Source organism: Anser anser (genome assembly GCF_964211835.1).
Source record: "Anser anser genome assembly, chromosome: 5".
NCBI lineage: Eukaryota > Metazoa > Chordata > Aves > Anseriformes > Anatidae > Anser > Anser anser.
Genome location: NC_139725.1, coordinates 27,462,340 through 27,486,726, shown reverse-complemented (window position 1 = coordinate 27,486,726; position 24,387 = coordinate 27,462,340). Strand labels below are relative to the sequence as shown.

Here is a 24,387-nt window from a genome sequence, read left to right as displayed (position 1 = left end):
TCCCGGAAAGAAACAAGCTGTCCACAAACTCAAACTGTTCAGTTTCTAGTACATGAAGTTGTGCTATTTTCTTTTTATGACATAAAAAAAAGTTTGGTTTTCTGTTGCAACAGGTAGAAATCATATGGGAAATTATTAAAAATAGATTATCACCTCCTTTAATTTTCCTCTTCTCTACTCACCCTTGACTTCTGGACCGAATTACCCGTTGTAAGCAATATGAAGCAAGTATTTGTAACTAGTGCTAATAACATATACTTCATGTAACCTAAATAAGGATAGGAAGCACTTGCACACTTGAAAATACTTGGAACAAACTGGGCTCTATTTATGCTGCAATAACACAGCTCCTTTTTGTAGGTAGGGCTGATCAGTTTGTCATAAAATTTGTTCCATGTACTTTATAAGGGTTTGCTGTCTTTACATGCAAAAGGAGCAGCAAATCACATGCAAAAATATTTAGAATAAAAATCCAGATATTTTCCCTTATTAGTGGATGTCACATATTTACTGTCAAGTTTAGGCCACTGAAGAATGCAGAAGGAATTTTAAGACCACAGATATTTTGCAAATGACATATAGCAATAAGAAGAGATGGTTGAACTTAACAATAAAAGAATCCTTCCTTTCTTATGATTTCACCTTAAGTATCCATTTAAAAATTCAGAATGAAATTTGAAGCATGCTACTGATGTTTTACTTACCGTCATCATGTCATCACATTTCATGTCTGGTTCATCTTCATCTTCACTTTTGTTGTAGAATTTGCGGAAAAAGTTGAATGCCACAACGGTGTAAAGATACACTACTACAGCCAGGAGTCCTACAGTAAGCACAAGCTGTATGGAGACATGACATGAAAGTAGGTTTCAGTTGGATTCTGTCAGATGAGATGAGCTAGCTCACTGTAGTGCCTTAAGCACTGAAAAGGTATCATATGCTACCTTTCCCAAGAAGGGAACTAAAAAGAGCAGTAATGATAGGTTTGAGGTATCCCTATGGTCTCAAGAAACTGAAGTTCTTTCCAGCTTTCTAAGCTATATGTATAACAACTACAAGTTGCTGAAACAATATTTTTACTATTTAATGTAAAAGTGAAATTAAATAAAAATGAAATGACAAAATAATCCCCTTTAGTTAGTTTGGTAAATAAATTCAGCTGGGACTAAATACAACTGTTGCTCTTATAACTAGTACAGACATGAACGCTGAAAGACAACTACTGATTTTCCAGTTGAAACGTATAGTTCAGGAGCATACTTAGAGATCTGTAGAAAAAGATAAACTGAGGATCAATTGTTCAACAGTCTTTTAAAAGAGTAGAAATAGAAAAAAATAATCTTTGCTTATTAAGAAAGTAACATCAAACAAGTTGACCGTTTCATCAACTATGCTCAGTTTTGAGTATTACATTTAGAAAAATCTTAAAGAAAATAAACTAAGCATTAAATTAAAAGTGATATGAATTTGGTTCATCATGAAGGAAAATGAAAGGGATTAAAATAGGGATTTCATTTATTTGTCAAGATGATAAGGAAAGAAATTTAATTGGTCAATTTCTGCTGAAAGAAAGGATTAGGCAAACACAAAGGATATAGAAGTTAAACTAAAGCAGATGTTCTTTTAACTCTTCAAAATAGTTTAGTATGGTTTTACATACATGACAGACTGTAAGAGAGGGCTTAGAATATATGCTAGTATATTTGAGAAAGAATGGAATGTATTTGTTTGAAATGAAATTTTGGGGAAGTTCAGTTAGAATAACATTTCTTAAATGTAAGGAGAAAAAAAAAGTGTGTTAATGAAAAGGATGTTTTTGATGTTGTGCTACCTAGGAACACAGAGCAGGTATCAAAGAATTCCCTGTATAAGTTTCCACAATTAGTTTTGGAAGCAGATTTTAACCTGATTTTTGCAGAACATAGTGACATATAAATATATTCTGCAATGCAGAATGTCCGTACCTATAAGAACATTCTTACTAGCAAAGTACTAAAATCTCAGTAGCAGTCAGATCATTGTTACTGCTGTAGCTAAGGAGAAGTTGTGAATTCTTATTAGTTATCACCAGTCCATTCATCACGGAGCATACAGAAGGAACTGATTAGGTCATAATTCATATTCTTATATTTTTCTAAAATATAAGAAAAATACCTTTGCATTGTATACAAAATGTCTTTAGTTTTCAGCACTCTTTGGGCATAGATTATTATAACTTTTTAAGAATTAACATGTCTTAAATGTGCTGAAGAAGACACAGTGGGGTCTATTCTTTAATACATTCATGATCAAAATTAATTGTATTCCAATATTTGCTAGGTACCCACAAGACTTTTTCCAGTAGTGTTATAAAATGCGTTAATTTCAAGTCTCTATACATAATACTAACCTGTTTGCCATTGTGAGTGACTGAAGACAGAATGGTTCGCAAAGTCTTGAAACCCATAGCAATATCCAGCAGATGAGCAGCAAAGAAGAAGTTGTTGTAGTGCCCAAGGATAGACATAGTTGTGTACCAAGCTAAGTATAAAAATGACTGCAGAAAAAATGAAAAGTGGCAGAATGTTACCAGGTGCTAATGTGCTATTGGGCATAGAGTATAGCTTTCTTTGTCACTTAAGTTATGAAATAAAGTAATACTATATCATGATCTGATTTGAATCAATCTGAATGTAATACCTCTAGTATACATGTTCAAAAAGACTCTCTTATCAACTCAACTATTCATACAAAGTTTGTTTATTGTTTGATTATGCTAATGAGACCTCTATTTTTACATATTTAAATGCAGTCTTCAGCACATATGTTACTAGCACCAAAATCCCCTACCTTAAAACTGTTTTGGTTAGGAACCTTGTTACACAGTACTTTAAACTTTAATACTGATTCTGGAGCAGACAAAACGCATTACATTACTCTTTAGGCACTTTGCTATTTTTAAATCTCAAGACGCCCAGAAAACCTAAGACATATAATACAGCTTATTCTTTTAATGAGCAGTGAATCTGAGGCCACTGTGACATGAAAACATATTATTAAAAAACACTGGTTTAGTGTGCTCTTTTAATCCACAATTAGTTTATTCAACTTCACTTTATTCACCTTGGCATTGTATTTGTTTGGGAAAGCTCAAAAGGATGCAAAAAGAGATTAAAAAAAAAAAGAAAAAAAGAAGAAGGGTATTTTAACGTAAGTTTGGGCCTTTCAAAGGAGAAGACATAAAAGAAGAGAAGTAAGCAACCATGTCAAACAGATTCAAGAATACAAAAGGGTAAGTTTCTGTATACTGTGTTTGATCTGAGGAAAAAACACCTTTGGTTCCTAATTTGATTTATAGAAAATTAAATGAATGTACCATTAACTTCCAAAATGCTGGCATTATGTTAATGGTGAGGAGGTACTTATTTCCCCTTGGAATCAAAAAGAAAATTCTAACACATATGAAAGCAATTTGCTACAAGGCAAGACAGAAAAAAAAACTATTTTAAAATAGCTCTATAATTCAATACTATATGTTTAATATAAAAGCAGATGGCGGAAAACATACATTCATAGAGTTAATCAAAGAATATTCTTTTAGGTTAACACACTTACATTATCAGTGAAAACAACACCGAGCTTCCAAATGTGGTACTTGGTATCAATGGAGCTTAACCTAGGAAAAAACAGATTTTTGAAATGCATGTACCAAATTCTGCAAGTATGAGTAACAAACTGTGCTTGGCACTATACATGTGTTTGCTGAAGGTGGTGATATCCATTAGCTGTTTATTATCTGAGTCATGCAGGTGCTTCATTTTTCATAGAGAATTCATTAACTCTCAGCACCTGTACAGAGCTTCTAAACTCTGACCTACCGAACTCTGACCTTCCCAACATACCCAACTGTGTCAATCTGCATCAACATTGCATTCTTTTCTTATTTTTATAACACAGGCATGTTGTTTGTTTTAAATCATACTTTTTAGAAGACAGAAAAACTTATCCATTTGAATTTTCTATGCAGAGGAAAACATCTCTACAGTTTCAATATAAAATCAAATTTTCTTTGGTGGTAAAGATACAACAATGTACAATTTGTAAAGTTCTGAGGTCATACCATGATAGAAGAGATGCCTCTTCTGGTTCACTCTCTTCCACTGGACTAAAATCAAGGGCATTTTTGTCCAAACCCAAAAGTTCTGCTATGCGCTCTGCTCCATATAAGTCTCCGTACTTGTTAATAACCTAAAAATAGAAGAAGATAAGCTTTTGCTCAGAGAAAGATCTTGGTCACAGTTACTTTAAGCCAGTAGTTAGAAATTAAAAAACAAAACAAATGAACAAACAACAGAAAGAACATTTTTTTCACAGTTAGCATTATGGGAACAGTGAGAACTCCCAGGAAGCTGGGGGTGGATAGGGAGCATAAGAAAAATAGAAGCATTAAAGGCTATTATCTGAAAGCTTCTGTATAATTTGCCATCATTTAAGCTGACATGTTTTTCCTTTTTTAGGGGGATGAGGGGGCTTTGTATCCTAAAGATGACAATGTCTGTAAATTAGGCCTGTATGGCTGATTGACAGCACAAGGTTATTTAGTGTGTGAGTCTAGGAAGTAAACCAAAGCATTCTTTCTTCCTCCTGCCTCCCACTTACTCTAAACTGCCTGTTCACAGAGAAATTTACCACAACAGTGACTTCCATAAAACAAATTTCAGGTCTCAATTATTTGTATATCTCTGTGTACAGAAACATATTACACATAGATATCCCAATTAACTGAATAGTGTATTCCTGCTATGAATAATATAATAGAAATTTAAGAAGTTTACCTTCCGTTTTACAAATTTGTCCCAGTAATTGTTAGGAAAGGACCTGCGAAGATAGGGAAAAGATATTCGAATTTATTCAAGACTGTTAGGGGAAAGAAAATAAAACAACAACAAAATACCATGTTCATGATCAGTGCAGGTTTGGGTACTCATTCAACCACACACACCACTTTGAATTGTGAGAACATTTTCTTTTGACATGGACAACAGCTGTCAGGACAGCCTATTTGAACTACGAATCACTGCAATATCATCCCCCCCCACCCTTTTTCTTCTTCTCAGGCACAAATATGATTGGCTACAAAAGGACAGCACAGCAAATGTCACCTTATGAGCCTAACAACTCCGTATCTAACGACTTTATTGCTCCTAGCCATAAAATCAATATACACGATCATTTTGAGAGGAAAATAAAGAGTTTTGTAGACTAAATAATTCTTCAATTCACTGCATTACATTTCAAATAGAGGCTGAACACTTGGGAAACAGTGAACAGTTTGCCAACATCAAATTCAAATTAAAACAAAAACACAAAGAATGAACAACAACAACAACAAAAAAAAAACACAAAAATGCAATGGTCATTTGGGAAAAAAACAGGAGTCAATGGTGATCTTGTACTCAGGTGTACAATATTTTTGACATTGAATCTAAAATCCCAGAACAAAACTAGTAAAAACCATTTAATTCTAAAGCACCAAGACAGTTCAGCTACAGAGCATGCAGAAAGGTAAAGAAAAAAAAAAAAAAGCAACTGAACTAAACAACAAACCTAGTAAAAAATAAAGCAAGCTTTAACATTGGAAGAGTAAGATTCCAGAATACTGTTCTACTGCCAGGAGTTGAGGAAAACTTCCCAGCTAGTTTTTCCAAATCGAATTTCTGAATGAAATTCCAGACCACCCTTTCAGATAAAGACAAATTGTCAGACAAATACTCAGATGGTATATTCTGGTCTTCTATATTCCTACTTTTTTCCTTGTTTTCTAAGATTTCTAAGCCACATTTGATTCTGCTGTAGCCAGTTTGTGTCTGTCTTTTACTGCAAACATGTAACCATGCTGCATTTATCAGGCTACCTGTTCTGTCTTTTTAAATACTTTTTTAACTTATAAAAAGGACATTTCAGCACATTCAGAGCAGTGGGTACCCTCCAGCAGTCACATTCAAGTCTATCCTTAATCAGAAGGACAAATAGCATTTTTCTAAGTATCTATATAAATACAAATAACATAGATCAATATTTCACTGAACTGTGTATGTTTAATTTAACTTAACTGCTAGAGCAGCCATGCTGCTGCCAAGGCCATATACACCATGAGTAGGAGAAAGTATCCAGAAAGGGAAGCATGAGGAATTTATGGAAACTATTTTTACACAAACAAGACAAACTCCCTATTATCAAAGAAAATAAAGTTAGCTAAATAACAAATAAAATCAACAAATAAATGCAAGCTTGCATACTGAATTCAGCTGTGCCTGATAATACATTTTTTCTTAGAATCCTGTATGAAACACAATTGCTTCCCAGTTCATTACTGTTGATTCTTATTATACATTCTAGCATTCAGCCTTCTACACACCAAATGAAAGACCACTCTATATTTAAAAATATTTTGGCAACATTACCAAAAATAAAATAAAAAAAATAATCAAGTAACCTATTGTAGTATACATTTCAACTTAAATAAAAAATCTTAAAAATCTGGTGCAGGAAAAAAAATGCATTCAAGAATTTCTAATAATGTGGATGTAATAATTTTAATGAAAGTAATAAGGGCACTATTTATAACACAAAAATGTAGTATGTCTGATAAAATAGATATTTTGGCTATTTGCCAGCATATTGTCACTCTGATGCATTGAGTTGATCTTTGCTGGCTTGTTTTTATCAAATAGCTATTTATGCCTGCATGTATTTTAGCCAAAATCTGTTTTGTGACTTGTATTTAGTTTGTGCTTGTTATAATCAGAAATAATCTGTTTGACTGTATGTCTTAATGGCAATTTAGACTGACTTATGTATCCAGCTACTCTGGTAAAACAACATGTAGAGGGGGAAAAGAAATTCAGGGTGACCTCTTGAAAAAACTGCTAAAGCTCAGCCGGAAGAGCCTACTGATACTTTTCCTCCTCTTGCCTACACTTGTATCATTCACACCCAGAACAGCAGGCGAGTCTCCTAGAATCAGTGTATGACTACTACAATATTTGTTAACGCATACAACCTGACTAATAACTGGCAGACTACTCAAATTCTGGGATTGCTATTTTATGTTACATTTACTTCTCCTGTCATATACAAATTTTGTTAGCAAGAAATGGGGAAAAATGGCAGGAGAGAATACCGCTGTACAATATGAACATGAAATTGAGCCAAGGAAAATTCTACATTGTGACTAACGTGTGAAATGGCTTTGAGAGAGCTTGTGGGGCAAGATGTACAATTCTTGCAAACCTCAGAACAATGAAAAGGAGGGGGAAATACATGTTAATATAATATTTATGAAATAAACTGATAATACAGGATTTCATATTAGAATCTACTACTGTGGCATCTAATGTAAGTGAAAGATGCCTTTATGTTAGATGTACTAGTTGCATGTGGACAGGTTAGGTTCTAGATCAGTGGCTTAATGAAATAGAATCTTTATAAAGAATTTATATATAAACATTTAATTGTACATACGGTGTGTTTATAACCAGGCGATCCCATTGTCCTTTAATATCATCTTCAGATGGCTGTTCAGTTATGTATAATCCATCAAATTCCAGCTTCCTAGCTACTTCCTTTTCTCTCTTGAATACAACCAGAGGGACCTATGAAAATGACAGTGGACATCTTGGTCATGGTTTATATATTTTTAGAACCTGTGATATCTATCTACAGCATTAAGTACTCTTTATAACACTATATAAAACCAAACATCATGCTAGTATCCTGACGAATAGAAACAGCGATCAGAGATGTGACTAAGGTATTCTCATCTCAGCAATAATGTTGATTCCTGTTACTGACCAAGAAGTTCTAGCAGCTCTTAGAATATGATCATGAGTAATATATATATATTCATACTAAATAATGAAATTCAACTTAGAGCATAAAACAAGATTCTAGAGACTGTTGCATTCACTGCCCCAATTTTGTAATCTTGTTGGACAGCTGAGAGTCCTGCTGTTCATCAGCAGTAATATAGGATGACTTTGAACTCCAGAATGAGCAAGTCAACAATAAAATGAAGGAGGAACAAGGAATTGAGAAAGACGGACTGCCCTGGTGAGCCAGAATAGTTTGTTTCAATTTCTTTCTTTCATAATCTCACATAAAGTAAGCTTGCCATTACTCCCAAAAAATTCAAATTAGAGGTTGCTGGAAGCATTAGTGCCTTTTTTTTTTTTTCCTCTCATGATAATTCATTGTAAAACAGAGGATTCCATTGGTGCAGACAAAAATTTGGCTACCACTTAAACATAAAACCATGTGCTGTCTGAATGGTTTAAATAACAGTGTAGTATGCTTTGGTGTCGCATCATAGCACTGAATTACCTACAGGTACTGACGTGAGGTGTTGCAGCCAGCAACTAAGCATCCATGCAGCTGCTTGCTTACTGCACCCCACCCCTAGTAGAACAGGGGAAAGAGCCCGAAGAACAAAACAAGAAAACTGGGTTGAGTCACAAACAGTTTAATAAGTGAGAAGAGAGAAAAACAACTCACCACCTCCCACAAACGGACCAATGCTGACCAACAGCCACCCAGAAAATAAGTCCCCCTCCCCCCCAGCCCAGTTTTTCTTTCTGAGCACGGAATATCCCTTTGTTCAGTCTGGGTCAGCTGTCCCAGCTGTGCATCCTCCTGACCTCTTGCCCACTCCCAGCATGCTCACTGAAGGGCACACAGAGTGGGTAAAGAAAAGAGAAAACTTCCACACCATGCATTCACTGCTCAGCAATAACCAAGATGTGGGCATTACCAAGAGTTTTAACCTAAATCCAAACACATGCACTGCTATGAAAAACGTTCACTCTATCCTTGCCTGCCAGACCTAGTATGTGAGGAAAACATCTACATATGAAAGAGTGAGAATTTGTAAACAACTGAATAGAAATATGTATTTTTATTTCAGCTCCAAAAACTACTTTGGGACAATGTCCTTTAACAAATACAGGGTAGTAATAAGATTCAGAACTTGCCTTTAAGCAATAGTATCCAATCACACAGACAAAGGAGATGATGGTATGAATAACTGCCAATGCTCTGAGAGCAGGTGCCATGTAACCTGTACTTTCTTCTAAAACAAAAAACACCATGCCTTCCTCCTCTTCCTCTTCATCAAAAGTGTTCCAGAGATTAGAGTCCTCCTCTACCTCATCAAGTGGCTCTTCTGTCACCTGAGAGAAATTCAAACACAGAGCACACATAATAAAGTTAAAAGCTTTTCCTTTATTATAATGACAAATTCCTAAGTTTTCTACAATAAATTATGTTTGTAAAGCCAGCTCTTCTGAAGATGACAGAGAGCATTAGCTTTGAACAGTAACGTCCTTCATTTTTACAGCAGAAGTCTCCACATCATCTCATTTCACTGAAAAGAGAAGCGAGGAAAAGCAAGTACAAGCATTTGACAGTTTACAAATCTTTCCTTTAACAGTGCCAAAGCAAAAAGAAAACAAATGAAAAAGTTATGCACAAATGTTTTATTGGAAGAACCTAGCGATGATTGGATTATCTAGTATGACTGATTTCAAGGATTGTTTGGTAATCTACATTGTTCCTGATTACTAGAGTCTAGAAAGAAACAGTTACTGTGTTATCAATTCGTACATTGTCCATAAGCTTTTATTTCATGACTCGGTTTAGAGTTTAAATACTTAATCACTATTTTGTAAATATTCTGACCAATAAAGTTGACACATTGCCCTAAATTATGCCAGTGACTTAAAAAACTTGGCCTTTAAACCTGAAGTCCCTTCTGTCCTGTTTGGCTCCCACTGACCCTTTCCTATCTATGACATATGGACTTGCTCTAATAAATATGAATTTTTGTCCTCCCTCTACAACAGAATGTTTTTTTGGCTGACCTCTAAGACCTAATGAAAAGCGGAAGTGAGAGGGAAGAAAAGGACTGTCAAAAAGAGAAACAGACTTCTCTATATTCTTTTGAAGTCCATCTTCGCTAACTGTATAAAACAGAAAGAGAGGCAAGAAGGGAGACTCAATAGCCCTGACAGTCTTTCTGCTGAAATGGTGCGCACAGATTCTATCCAGTTTTTGAGCCTTTTGCATCTTTATCCGCCCTGTCTCTGAGACTGTAATTGTATCATAGCAGATGCTTTTCAAGATACTTGAGATCAGGATTCGGTTCCTTAAAGACTGAATGTTCAGCCAGCTTCTTTTGTCTTTTCTGAACTTTTTGGTTGCAAACAACAGAACTAGAAAATGGAAATATTTGGAAATATTGGAAAACAAAAGATTCATCAGCTTATTGCAACTCACACAATATACATAGATATATCTATCTCACACAATGCACATAAAAAGAACAGTAGTCTACTATGAAAAGGCATCTCCTGCTTTATATTTTTTCTGCCTATTTATACCAATCAAAGCCCCAATCCCAGTACAGAAATATCTTAATCACAACAGTCACTAACAATCATATTGGCAATGAAAACACAGCAAATGGAGAAAGTAAGAATGAAAACTGAATTATATTCTTACATGGAAACACCAAATAAGAAAAAATGTACATACATTAGATGTAATTCACTTCACAAAAATTATGGGAAAAAAAAAAAGAATTAAATAAAGCCAGCACTCCCCCTCAAATGTGAAACCCCATGCCTGAAAGGCATGAAAAAATGTAAACAAATTAAATGTAATCTATGACCTCATCTAGATAACTCGAGACAATAACTTTATTCTAGAATTATGTATGAAGTATTTCCCAGTTAAAAATTAATGTAGTCAGTAGGGCTTTTTAAAAAAAGCAGGAAAAGTAGAAATATACTGAGAAATTTTATCATTAAAACAGAAATATATCATTGAGAACAATTAAGTGAAGTGTCTCAGTATCTTTAAAACAAAGGGGATTTAAAAATGAGGATATTTTGACATTCAAGTTATTTTAATTGGGTTTCAAATTTCCCATGACAAAATTAACCATCCAAGCACTAACAGATTTATGTGAGTAAATGGAAAAATGTCTATAAACACAAGTTCAAGTACAACAGATGAATGAAATGTCTGTTTTCATTCATCCTGAGACAAGCAAAAACAGAACAGGTTTAGCGTCACAACTTCTGGTAATAAAGCTTAAAATATTATTTTAAATATTTCATATCTAAATGTGTTTAGTTTGTGTTTGAAGGGACTGTAATACTTGCTTTATTAAACAAGCCTTAGAACCAACATTAAATATTCCTCTAGAAAAAAGCAAAGACATTTAAAGAATAATGCCAAATCTTACCTTGTAAAATAGTAGAATAAAGTTGATAGCAAATGCAACAAATAGAGCAAGAAACCTTAAGTTATAAAAATTTCTTGCTAGGTAGTGCTGAAAATAAAATGAAAAAAATATATAATTAGTGATGGCCTGTACCTAATATCAAGATAAAGAAAGTAAGCAGCAAGCTTTCTAAGAATGTAAATACGTAATTGTGCTGTCCTCATATACCAGTTAAAATAAGCAGGACATTTCTTGGCAGTCTATTTTTCAATTTAATGGTAAACAGAAGAGTGAACAGGATTAAAAATAATGGACATAAAATTGCAACAGGGAATACTGAAATAGTTTATTAGGGAAAACTTTCTAGAAGGAAATCTGCAAGACAAGTGCTGGAATACTGGAATAAACTACATGAGAAGGTTTCAGAAAGTTCTTAATTTGATGTTTAAAAGAACAAAGAAAGATCTTATAGAACTATAGGAGCTCCCTATTAAAGAAAGTAAAATAATAGATTCTAGACATTAGATCATAGAAAACAAGGAGCTCCTAACAAGGAGCTCAAGAGATTACCCAATCTATGCTACTGTAAGGGGAATCACATACGCACATATATATACATTTTACTCATATAATTCTATGACGTATTACAAAAATCACAAAAGAATCAATAAAGCCACTCTTTTGAAAACTCATGCTAATGGTCCTTTTATAATGAAATTTCTCCCTTTAATATCAAGAAAATATTCTATCTATTATTACATGAATAAAAGTTGAATGACTAACAGAATTTAAGAAAAACTTACAAGCATTTTGGTTTGATAAATTTCCAAAGCTTTGAAGAAGTTAGCCATAACAGCCTCAGGTTTCTCAATTTTTTGTCCATGCCTTCTCTTCTTTTTCTTCACCTTTCCCTCTTCCAGCTGCTCAGACAGTACTTCCTTTGCTTTATCTTGTTTCTCACCATCTTCCATGCTAGAAGAAAGATTAGCTAAGCAAATATGCGTAGACAAACTTCTGTATTGTAAATATGCATTAATTTAGAAAGAATCTAATTCAGAAAGTTTGGTTTTGAATTCAAACTAGTTTTGACACTGTAAGTGGAGATAACTGTGAGTAAAAGAGGAGGTAGACAAAAAATGTAAAATTAAAAAATAAAAGTTAGTCTTCAATTATATGCAAGAATAGAATTGCCAAGGAGAGATCAAAAGGGTAAAAAGCAAAAGCAAAAAAAAAAAAAAAAAAAAAAACCACAGTGCTGTGTATACTCGATGCAAACAACATAAAAATTTCAAAAGTTCATGTGTAGTTTCTTGAGCCTTGGGTTTGAAGGAAGAGTTTAGGATTTGGTACACAGTATCACAATTGAATCTTAGTATCATAATGTGAATTCATTCCAGTCAAGGCAATCAGTATTGTTACAGGGATGAATGAGTAGTAAAGAGGAAGTTTGCTTCACAGGGTCCAACTTTATAATATATATAGAAGATGACAATCGTTCCTCCTCTATGAAAATTAAGTACCAGGACTGTATGCATTAATAAGGGAATTTAGTTACTAAAACAAACAAGCCATATCTGCATATATTTAAAAAAAAAAAAAAAGTTTATCAGATTTTGTTGTCCACTGGGATGGACTGCCACCTCTTATGGACTGTACTACTTTTCGAAATAGTGATGAGATAAAGTGTGTATACAGTGCTTTGAATACTGAGCATTGTTCAGATTCTTTCTGGCCAAGTTATCTACCATTAGGAAGTAGCAAGGAATTAAAGAGAAAAAATAACTTACTCAGCCTTCTCAGCTTCCACTTTTCTTTCTGCTTCAGCTTCTTTTGCAATTTCAGATAGCTGCAAAAAATATTTAACTCTCAAAATGGATCCTTTCAAATGAAATTTTGGTAACTTTTGTTACTGTTTTCTAAGAAACAAATTGGTTACCAAACTGTATCTTTTATACCAATTTGCACTTTTAAAGAGTTAGATTTTATTTAAATGGACAGCTCAGACTAGATTTTGACAGTGAACGCTGCAACCATTCTTCTTCTGATAGCTTTTTCAGTATAGTATTATCAATACTGTAACTATTGCAGTTGACTGAATACCGTAAAGTAATTATTCACCATTATCAGACAAATTATGTGACCAACTGAGGATGAAGCTAACTACATCCAGATCACACCCTCAAGTTCACTCACAAAGACTCAGTGCAGTTAGTGGTTATGTAGAAAATGAGCATCAATTTGTCTCCTTCCAAATATAAAACAAGGAATAATGTATTATGTCAGTGACAGCATCAAAAATGTGAAAATGATCCATGTAATTATTAGGCATTACAAAACCCAATTACTTTGTCAAAATCAACTGATGCAATTGAAATCTGATGAAGACCTAAATAACTGTTACTTACGCAATGTTATTCCTGAAACTATTTATCTTAGTTGGATAGATGACCCATTAAACCACCTGGCACAACTCACAACCACCTAAATATATGTTTTCAACAGTCCCTTCAGATAAGGAAAAACCAATATACAATTTAACAGAAGGCTAACTGCAGCAGAGAAGCTGGGGTCCCGATTTCAAATACCTTTAGGCTTTATGTTGCAAGATCAAAGTAAGCTCATTTAAAATGCATTTCAGTATCTAAGCTTCACTGAAAAGCAAAGAGATGCAGGATCCCAAGATCTAGATTACAAAAGAAATCTGAAGTGCCTAAATTTGTTACCATTCACTTTTGTAAAAACCTGTGTTAGCTCTTAACCCTTTCTGTAATCTCTCAACGTGCATAGACACCAGTTGTCTATTGGTGAATTCTACATTTCTGTTTCTCTTGCTAAATATACATAGTTATCTAAACTTTTTCATTACTAGTCATCTGGATGCCTACCTCTTGTAAATAAGTAGTGAAATAATTTAAAAAAGAATTTACTAAATAGATCTTGCTTTACTTATTTCACCTCTCATCCAGTGAGTACCTGTGATGCAAGCATGTATAGATCTTCCACAAAGAGGTTCCCCAAAGTTCTCAAGCTGGTGGAGGGTAATTCAGGGATCGATCCCTTGATCACCTCTAATTCTTCTAAGGGTTAAGGTGGGGGAAGAATCAAAAAAATTCCTATCCATCTTCTCCATCCCTCTATCATATGCTCTCTCAGTTGCCTTCTTTCCAGGCTAAAGAGCCTTAGCCTATTTAATTCCATAGATAAGATATGTTCCATATCTATGATAACTTTTTCACCTTCACTGAACCTTTTTCAGTTCTAACATATTCTTTCTGAAATGGGAGACCCTGGTCTGCAAGATGCAGGTATACCTTGGGTTCATGGGGCATAACAATACTTCATTTTAATTCCCTCAATTCCATCCTTAACAATTCAAAATTTCTGTTTACTTTTTTGATCTGCGTTGACTGACATTTTCATTGAACTGATACTACTGCATGACTCTAAGCCAAGATTTCCTAACCAAGTAGTAATGATGATCTCAAAACCCATAATTTTACATACAAAATTTTCCACCCATATGCATTACTTCAGTGATATGAATCTGCTATTTTAAGGGTCTTCTTAACTTCTCAGGCAGTTGTTGATTTCATTGCTACGAGTAACTTAGCTCACTATTCACTTCTTTCCTTACTTGTTAACCTGCATGGCTCTCAGCACAGATGCTTATAAATACTTACAAACAAATCTGAGAGAAATGAACAAGTCAAAGAAAAGCAAAATTTGCTGAGGAAAATTTTAGAGTATTTACTCAGATCTAAAATCCTTAAGTTAAAAATATTTTCATTACAGACATAAAAATGAATGCATAAACAAGTAAGAAAATAAATGGAAAAGTATAGTTCAATCTGTAGGGAATAGACAAATCTTGGATGAAAACATTTGAATGAAGAGGAAATAATGAACTAAAAAGTTGTACAATGGAGGTTTATCTTGTAAATTTCTGGAAAGTATATTATAAAGATATATTATAAAGATATAAAGGTATATTAAATCCAATGAGAAGAAAAAAGTATTTGAATACCAAGCAGAAACAGATCTGAAATACAGCTTAAACATGATGCCTTCCAAATCTGACAAAAGCATTTGGGTTTTGACCTTTAGCTCAAATCTATTTTAAAACAGAATTATAAATTTTATGCATCTCAGCAGAGTGGAACACAGTAAATTGTTCACAAATGAATGTAAAGTATGAGACTATGATAAACTTTAAAGTAATAATAAATTCAAGTAAAATTATTTCAAATAAAAGGGAAAGGGATGTTTTATGGTATGTGATTAGTGTATAATTACTAAAGCATGTAGAAGAAAAAATAATGATAAAGAATTATTATGGAGAAAGTAAATTAAAAGGTAATTGAAGCATACTGTGTAAAAAATGGGCATATAGATTGAACAGGACTGTAAACCATTTAAAGCAAACACTGTGCCTAGCAATCTACTATCAATTTTTGTTTGAATAAAATCCAAATAAACAGTGACAACAACTTACTGAAGTGCAATCTAAACACCTTGTGCTGCTTTTTTCTGCAATGTAAGCTCTTCTATGTATTTTTTTTTAAGAGTAGAGATTATAAAGTATGTTCTCATCCAGAACATTTATTAATTCGTTAACTGGCAAATAATTCAACTACTAATAGAAAAATTAGCAATATATTTGTATTATTTTCTGCAAAGAAATTTAAAATCTCTTAACATACCTGTAATCCTTTTTTCTTACGAACTGTGTTTTCCAAAGAAGACTGTATATCAGAACCAAGTATTTCTGCAATATCCCCAAGTCCAGCATCGTGACCATGTTTTGAGCCACCTTCTTTTTTGGTAGGAATGCCAAAAATATCAGAGATAATGTCAGTTTCTGCCTTTTCGCCCTTTACAAACTGGACAAGTTCAGCTCTAATGCCATGCTCAGCACCTTCAGCTTTTTCTGCTTCTGTAACATCATCATGGATTCCAAACTGTGTTGGGTCAGGCATGTCCCCTAATATTTTAGTGACTTTAATGTTTTTGGCTCCTTCAACCAGGCCACCCCCAAATACAGTGCTCCAAAGAATCTGGAAAATTCCCCACACTATAGTAAAGAACAGTTGGAACATCCCTACAAATAGGATCCAGAAAAAGGAGAAAAACACTTTCACCATCTCTTTTACTGTCATCTTTCTAACTTTCCTGTACTGTTTTCTTAGGTTCTTCACAGTGACCATTTTAAAAAAGTTGGTAACATTCTTCTTCACTGCAGCACAGGCCATTGCAAAAGCTGAAGGAGATTCCAGGGACTTTTCTTCTTCCTCATCATCTCCAATATCTACAACATAGCAAGACTCTTCTTCCTCTTCCTCAGGCCTCTCAGCTGAATCAGTTTCAGAGATCTGTGATGCTAACTGCATTTCAAAGATTGTGTCTTCACAGAAATTCACAAAGAGTTCCATCTTTTCTTGCTCTCCACCTTCATTTACAACATCAAATATGAACTGCCTTTTGGATTCCTTCACCTGTGGCTTCTCCCACTGCATTCTACTGGACTCACTGATTTCAAAGTAAACTCTTTCTATTTTCTTGGCTCCACCCATTATTTCAATACGGCCAAGGTATGGTTCAAAGTAATTAAGAACACTTTCTGCAGGTTCAAGTAAACTCTGAAGGCGTGAATCGTTAGGCATGTGTTCTGAAAGGTTTGTTAGCAATACTGCTACATTAAATCCAATGTCTTTGGCTGGTTCATGGAATCTTTCCACAAAATCGACATAGTTAAACATGTCATTTTCATCAGCTTCTGCACAGGATAGCAGGAATTCAATCTCTGACTGTATATATTGTTTTTGAGCCTCCATTGACTTCTGGAATTCCTTTTTTGAAATTATGCCTTTACCATCTGGGTCATGTTCTTTGAAAGCATCTGAGTTAGTTAGATCTTTTAATTTGAGGAACATGTCAAAAAATTTCAAAATCAATTCTACATTGCTAGATGATTCTACAAGCGTATCGACCATTTGTTTTCCGATCGTTCCGTTTACAACATTACCTAAACAGTGTTAAAACAGTAAGTTATTTGATGCCTCTATATTGTAAATAAATAAATTTCATATTCATGCTGAGAACATAACAAAAAGCCAACAACGAAGAATTTCATTCTTCAGCCTTTGTAATTTTTCTTACAACATGCATTTCTCCAGTAACCCTCTTTTTCATGGATATGTATATTCCAGAATAATTGTTAAATAAATATGAAATAAGTTTTGTCCTGGCATTTATTATTTGAGGCAACTGAAAAACTGTTTAGAAAGATTAATATAATTATTGCACTTTACATTATGAAGCAGAGGCAATAATATTTGCATAAAGAAAAACAGCTACAACCTTCAAGCAGTGACAACAGCATGACTACCATATCCTTTAGTAGATCTAGCAGTTCTTTAAGCAATTCAATCTGAGCAGAGTCCTGTAAAATAAAAACAAAAAACTGAATATAAGTTTGTGTTTTCTTCGTATTTATCCAGCTCTTCCCTTTTCCTCCTTAGCTGTAGCACAGGAACCATGCTTTTAATGGTGCTTCTGCTCTAACAGATCATCAGGTTTTTGTAACAAGGAGGAAGAGACCAAATTGCCACATTCATTATCATAAAGGTACAAATAAGTTGAAAGGATTAAGTTTGTATTAGAAAATGTTAAGTGCACAGTGATGACTGATGGTTAAAAAGAGTGGTATGATGGTGTTAGTCCAAAGATTCAGTGTTGGACCTCTACATGACAGTAGCCCATGCATAGCCAATGAGAGACAGTATGTTATTTACAGAGTTCAACACTCACTTGACTGTAATTTATAACCAGATGCAAAAAAGCACTATTTGCCTCTTGCCAAATACCTGTGAAAGTTTCATCTGCATATTGGCAAAGACATGAAGAAAGCCAACAACTGCATCCCACAGCCTACTATGAGCCAGACTTTGTTGGTTACCTATGCAAGGGCCCTAAAAAAATTAAGAGAAATATATTTTTTTATTTATATAAAATCAAAATATGAAAATAATTTACCTAAGATTTCTACCTGAAAAACAAACAAACCACCACCACCCCACCACCACAAAAAAAAAAAAAAAGATAAAATAAACAATCAAACCCCAGAAATTTCAGACTTCCATGAAGCTGCATGAGAAAGTTTCCCAAAATTCCTGTGGTATGTAGTCCATATAAAAAAAAAAAAAAAGTCAAATATGCAGGCATTACCTTAGTATTAACTTTATACCAGACCAGTGATTCCATGTAACTTTTTCAAAAGTTAGAAAAGTAAAGTCAAATATTTACAATAGGAGATGATCAGACCATGTAATCACAGAACTTCACTGTTAGTATCTTGGGCAAAAAAGTTTTGTTTACCTGAATATATTCTGTAAGGGAATTGAATATTTGTTTGGTGACAGCCAAAGCTTTAGAGAAGTTACGTTGTCCTGATTCATCAATGACATCTTTTCCTGAATAGTACCAATAAAAGTCACTGATTGATTCCTAAGGAAAAAAAAAAAGTGTTATCTTTTCTAATTTTGGATTTTGTATGCAGTATTTACTGTGTGCATGCCTATCACCAAAGGTTGAATCAGCTGCAATTTATTATTTCTTTGTCAATCTATTTCTCATGACAATAGCTTTTTACATTTTTATCCAACTGTGCTGCCTAAAGAAGTAAACAATGAAATAAAGTAACAAACATTTGGTTTCCCAAACAATTCTGAAACATCTATTTTAAGAAGGAAGAAAAGACAAAATTAATTAAATCAAAATTCTTTATTATTAATACCCCTGAAAAGAGTAGCTTCACTTTTGATTCTAACAAAATGTGAATTTATAAAAATGAAGAAAATTATGTTATATTCCATTTTACTCTGATTTTTCCTCACCTGAAGACGCAAGAGATAGTCAACAGTACTAATGATAATATTCACTGTTGTGGTGTTGCCCATCTGAGTACGTAGGTAATTTTGAAAATCTGAAATAATAAGTGATTTGCGCTTCATTACTGTGTATAGGATTGGAAAATACAAGATTGTTTTCATATATTCATGGAGAATACATTCTTTTTAAGTACCTTCCTGAATACAGATGCTCATTATCTGTGCTGGAAATTGAACTACAATATATCACAATACAAACACAACTGAAGAGTTGTTAACCATATGCCTTGCAACAGGCTTTACTGATTAATCATCTGCATAAAATCTGAAAGTACATTAAGACTTAAAAATTCAAATTAAAATCCACAATTAAGATTTTTGGCATGCCACTTTTTCTCAGAATACTAAATTAATTACAGGAAAAAAAAATTTAGAATTGATTCTATTCGGCTCTGTTTAAGAACAGGCTTATTACTCACAGTCATCACTTTTCCCCAAAAGTGATTCAGTTCACTTACCATTGTTATGCCCTTCACAGAGCAGTTGTAAAAATCTAAATAGATCTCGAGTAAATTCATCATGCTGCAACACTTTTTCACCTTGAAAATATATAAATACAATGATAATGTGAAAACTGTTATTATTAAATATGCAGAACACATAATCTTACAGTATCCTTCAAAATTGGAGATTCTAGTAAAAAAACACAGTGCTATAAAAGCTGCTTTAAAGCAATTTAAAGAAACAGACTGAAAATAATGAAAAGGAAAACAGACAAAAAGCAAAGCCAAAATATTTAGCACTCCAATGCATCCATGTGTTAAAAAAAAACACTAAAACAAAACAACAAAAAAACGAACTACACATTATATATTTAATAATTAAATGGTTAGTTATGAATAAAATCATGCCTTAAATATGAATGATACTTCTTTAATAAGCATCAGACTGTTTATCCAAGCTGAACAGCTTAACACACAACCTGCTGCAGACCATAAAGCTAAACCTAAAGCTGTCTGGAAAGATGCAATCAAAGATTTCTTTCTGTATTTGCAACACGCTTTTGCAACAAAAACTGTATCAAAAACTGTACCCAAACATACCACGCTCACGAACGATGACTGTGGATTAAAGAAAAATAACAAGAATACAGGATAAGAATATTGGAAGTTACAACTTTTTCTTTAAAAATATTGCTAAAGATTTTGTAAATATAATGCATATTCAGAAATCAAACCTTAAAATTATTTATATTAAGTCTGAAAACAGAAACCTCAAACCAAGTTAAATAACATTTCTAGTGTAAGAAGGAAGCACAAATAATGTTTTAAGCACCACTGGTTATCAGTTTCATTCTACTTACGAGTTCCTTCTTCAGTAACCATTCCCAGGCCTTCAGCTTTATTTTGTCTCTCAAACGCATTCAAGTCAAGAACACTTATATTAAAAAAAAAAAAAAAAAAGAAAAAGTACTGTAGTACACAACAGAAAATTATTTTCTTCTAGGAAATTTTTGGAGGCCTTCAACTACTAGTCTTGACCCGCTGTAATATGTAACATGCACTGCCTCACATTTTACTAAATATGAATATTAAATAAAGGGACTTGGGATGAAAATAAGGCTCGAATGTCCATATCTGTGAAGAAATGAGTCTCAGATCAGGTCTTACCATTCCCCTAACTTCACTTCCAGTAACATCATTCATGGTTTTATGTATAAACGAAAAACAACTTGAAACCACTCTTAAACATGTCTGCCAAAAGAGCATCACTTGAGTTACTTCTCAGTCACGCTGTTTTCCATGACATTTCACTACTTTTATATTGTTGCTGTATATATTATGCATTTTTATATTATTCCTAAGACATATGGAAACTGATTCCATACTCAGAAGACATATATGGAATGAGTCCCCATATCTTCTGTGATCAAAATAGCACATTTTTTGTGCTACCTTGGCACAGCCGAGTACCTGGAATAGCAGGTGCTGATTCTTCTCAGTCAGAATACTTTAATTCACCTAGTCCAAATATAATTATATGATTATATACACTTTTTCAGTTAAACTGTAACGCATACACGTGTTCTAAGTTCTAGTCATATCCTTAAAAACAAGACGTGGAGCATTCTTCAAAGCATTATTTTCATTCTCTTGTCAGTGCTCAAGTCATTTTATCAAAAACTTCTTTTTTAAGGGAGTCCTGAACAATATACATACACAATTGGTAATAACATCATTGCAGGTGCTTGCTACAGTGTTCTACATAAATGGGAAAAATGACAAGATAGAATAGACGTTATTTAATTACACTGCAACTACTAAATGATAATTTCTACAATGCAGGTCAACATCCCTTCCACAGTTCTTCCTTTCCTCATACAGCTTCTCCACTTCTGATTCCCAGTCTACTGCTTCACAACCCTTCTGTTGCTTTAAACGGTTGAGAAAAGGAGGTTGCCTACTGTACGAGTAATCAGAAACACCAACGGTTTTCCACCTTCTTTATGAGAGACATTTACCTTAACTAATTTGAAGTTCTGTTTTGTCAAGTGAATGGACTACAGTGATCTCACCGGCCACATGCCACCTCTAACAAACTTGATACACATGCAGAGGGTTCAGATGAAGAGATTATGTGACTCGTCAGAGATGTGCAGAAACTGATAGTTTAGTAAAGCTCCACTGGCCTGTCTCTCCTTCAGTAATGGCTTTTCTCCATCCTTAGAACCATCCAGAAATCTTGAGGGATCTGGGACCAGTAAAGGAGCTATTACATTTTGCTTTCCTGCCTCTCCAAACTAACCCTTCAAATGCATACATATAATCTTTGCTTTATTTTCTTCTTTGGAAGAATATTCTAAAAGATTAACACACTGCTACTCTGATTCACAAAAATTTTCACAAAAAAACAGAGAGCTCTACAATCTGTGACCTGTCTAATTTGAATCTAACAAATCCACCTGGAGTGGGCAATAAGCTACCAACCCAAATAAAACTGAAACAGTAATAATATGATTTATGGTTTTACCTGCAGGACTGCATCAAGCCAGAGAGACTTTGAAAGAATCCAGCATCCTTTTTCTCCTTCAGGTAGTCTAACATTTTCTAGAGGATATGGGGGACATTTGGAGGAAAAAAGTCTGTATTAAATTTATGTAAATTAACAATTTCCTAAATTACCATTCTAAATGCAAATCACTAGCAAGTAATAATATCACTGTTACTGTAGCAAAAATACCCTGATGTATCTTCATCGTTTAGCCTAAAATTAAATGCACTAAAATAAAAATACAACAGAACACTAGAATTCTCCAAATTAGTTGTTTCCTTTATACAAACAAGACTCTCAATAGTTAGGAAAGCATTACCTGTTGAACTATGGTATTCCCACCATTTAGAATAGCAATACCAAGTTTTAATGTTTCAACAACCATGGGTCCTGTATGACCTGTCAAGAGAACGGTACAGTCAATAAAACTTGCAAGTATGAACTAATCAATCAGAAAAACAGTCCAAAAATTTTACCTAAATGTAGTTGTAATTCACATTTATTTTGCCTCATTATAGACTATACACAAATTGTGTAAGACATACATATGATATGTATAACAAGTTGTTTATGATACACACATCATACGTATAATGACATAATACATTATATATATATATCTCACTATACATGATATGTTTATTGTGTGTACTTAATACTTCACAAAACATTACCTTTGCTTGCACTAATCATCTGAAGGACCATCTCAGCAGCTCCACGATCATGCAAGCGAGCTTGCTGGTAAAGAGTTCTCTGCTTTTCCATTTCTTTCTCCTGGGTTTGGGAACAAAAGTGAGAACAAATTACAGACTGACAAATACAAACTGACTCAGGCAACATACAAATATGAGAAATCTCAAGTTATTAAATGCCATCTGCCTGCATAATCCATGGATTGTCTGATTCCAAAATTTCAGAACACGCTTTCTTCTATATGAATAACCTCATAAAGCAACTCAATACATGCTGTTTTATCCTTGCAGTTATTGTAGTGGACATATTTAAAATTCTATCTTGCACTTTAGGCGATGAGAAAGAAATAAGATTTAAATTCTTACCTCAAATGTCTTCTCTTTTTCTTCCTCTTCTTCCTCCTCTTCTTCCTGACAGCTCTTATTATGTTAAGAAATAGAAATCACAACATTTTCTTAGTATGAAACGTAATGGCGATTTTTACTACAGTATTTAGACTAAAAAAGATAACCATTCAAGGAAATGTTTAAAGCAATAACTAAGTCCAGTCAGAAGATTTAAGATTCCTGTAATCCTACATATTTGTGCTTATCTCCACTAAGAAGCTGATACTATGTTAGGTATGGATACTTCAGGGTATTAATCCAACTATATATGTAACATGTAAGTGTAGGTTATGTGTTCTTACGTCATCTCTCTATTCATATGCACAATATTGATCTTCAAAGTCAAACTCTCCTGATTTGGAAGCATCAGCCATAATCAATCTCAGTGCAAACACTGTCAACTTTCTTTTGACAGACTTCACATAGTAACTCCAAGATAATGACCCTAAGAATCAAGATAACTAATACTGTTAAGACTTCTCAAGTTAACCTTGTACAAAACTAACTGCCAAGTGGTATCAACAGGATTGCACCAACTGGAATTTTATGGTATTATTTTAAAGCAGGAAATTTCTTATTGCTCTGAACACCATTTGTTTCATTAAAAATACAGAAATGACTAGTATGAAGCAGTCCACTTAAGGAGACAAGGAAAAGCATCTGAAATTAATCGGAAGTATCTGAATGGAACAAGGGTTGGAGCTTGAAATTCTGTATTTACCTTTGCCATCATGGCAGAATAGGCGATATATAAAGGATCATCTTCTAGTTTGCTATAAAGAGAAAATATTCTAAATTATTTTATGATGTAGTAATAAAAAGACGTCATATTCCTAATAATAAGTAAATACCATTTTTACTAATGGGAAGTACGCATATACTTCCTTGAATTCCTATTACATTGGAAAATACTATTATAAATATATTTTCTAATCTCAAACCATATCTATGTAACTTTAATTAAACAATTTAGAGGAATATTTTAGACATCCAATTTAGTTGAGTAAGTAAGGATCACTGTCTGTTGCAAGTGCAGAAAAGCATTATGGAGGTACAAATTATAATTATTCTATCAGATAATAAGATTACAGTACAATATAGAAAAATA

At 33.6% G+C, this 24,387-nt stretch overlaps 1 protein-coding gene across 3 annotated transcripts in view; it reads right to left on the bottom strand.

The window, feature by feature from the left end:
• RYR3 (ryanodine receptor 3) overlaps nucleotides 1-24,387 on the bottom strand; it is a 243,301-nt gene that overhangs the window by 6,222 nt on the left and 212,692 nt on the right. For all 3 annotated transcript variants that reach the window (XM_083839378.1, XM_083839379.1, XM_083839380.1), the window contains 23 exons: nucleotides 24,001-24,052; nucleotides 23,259-23,312; nucleotides 22,875-22,974; nucleotides 22,520-22,599; nucleotides 22,180-22,256; nucleotides 20,513-20,586; nucleotides 20,253-20,270; nucleotides 19,668-19,748; nucleotides 19,156-19,244; nucleotides 18,638-18,766; nucleotides 18,127-18,231; nucleotides 17,621-17,702; nucleotides 15,964-17,285; nucleotides 13,051-13,109; nucleotides 12,067-12,235; nucleotides 11,285-11,371; nucleotides 9,009-9,206; nucleotides 7,504-7,634; nucleotides 4,815-4,857; nucleotides 4,100-4,227; nucleotides 3,595-3,655; nucleotides 2,390-2,536; nucleotides 705-839 (listed from right to left, as the gene is read on the bottom strand). In XM_083839378.1, the coding sequence (XP_083695504.1) occupies nucleotides 705-839; nucleotides 2,390-2,536; nucleotides 3,595-3,655; nucleotides 4,100-4,227; nucleotides 4,815-4,857; nucleotides 7,504-7,634; nucleotides 9,009-9,206; nucleotides 11,285-11,371; nucleotides 12,067-12,235; nucleotides 13,051-13,109; nucleotides 15,964-17,285; nucleotides 17,621-17,702; nucleotides 18,127-18,231; nucleotides 18,638-18,766; nucleotides 19,156-19,244; nucleotides 19,668-19,748; nucleotides 20,253-20,270; nucleotides 20,513-20,586; nucleotides 22,180-22,256; nucleotides 22,520-22,599; nucleotides 22,875-22,974; nucleotides 23,259-23,312; nucleotides 24,001-24,052 (3,421 nt within the window). The remainder of the gene's footprint in view (nucleotides 1-704; nucleotides 840-2,389; nucleotides 2,537-3,594; nucleotides 3,656-4,099; nucleotides 4,228-4,814; nucleotides 4,858-7,503; nucleotides 7,635-9,008; nucleotides 9,207-11,284; nucleotides 11,372-12,066; nucleotides 12,236-13,050; nucleotides 13,110-15,963; nucleotides 17,286-17,620; nucleotides 17,703-18,126; nucleotides 18,232-18,637; nucleotides 18,767-19,155; nucleotides 19,245-19,667; nucleotides 19,749-20,252; nucleotides 20,271-20,512; nucleotides 20,587-22,179; nucleotides 22,257-22,519; nucleotides 22,600-22,874; nucleotides 22,975-23,258; nucleotides 23,313-24,000; nucleotides 24,053-24,387) is intronic.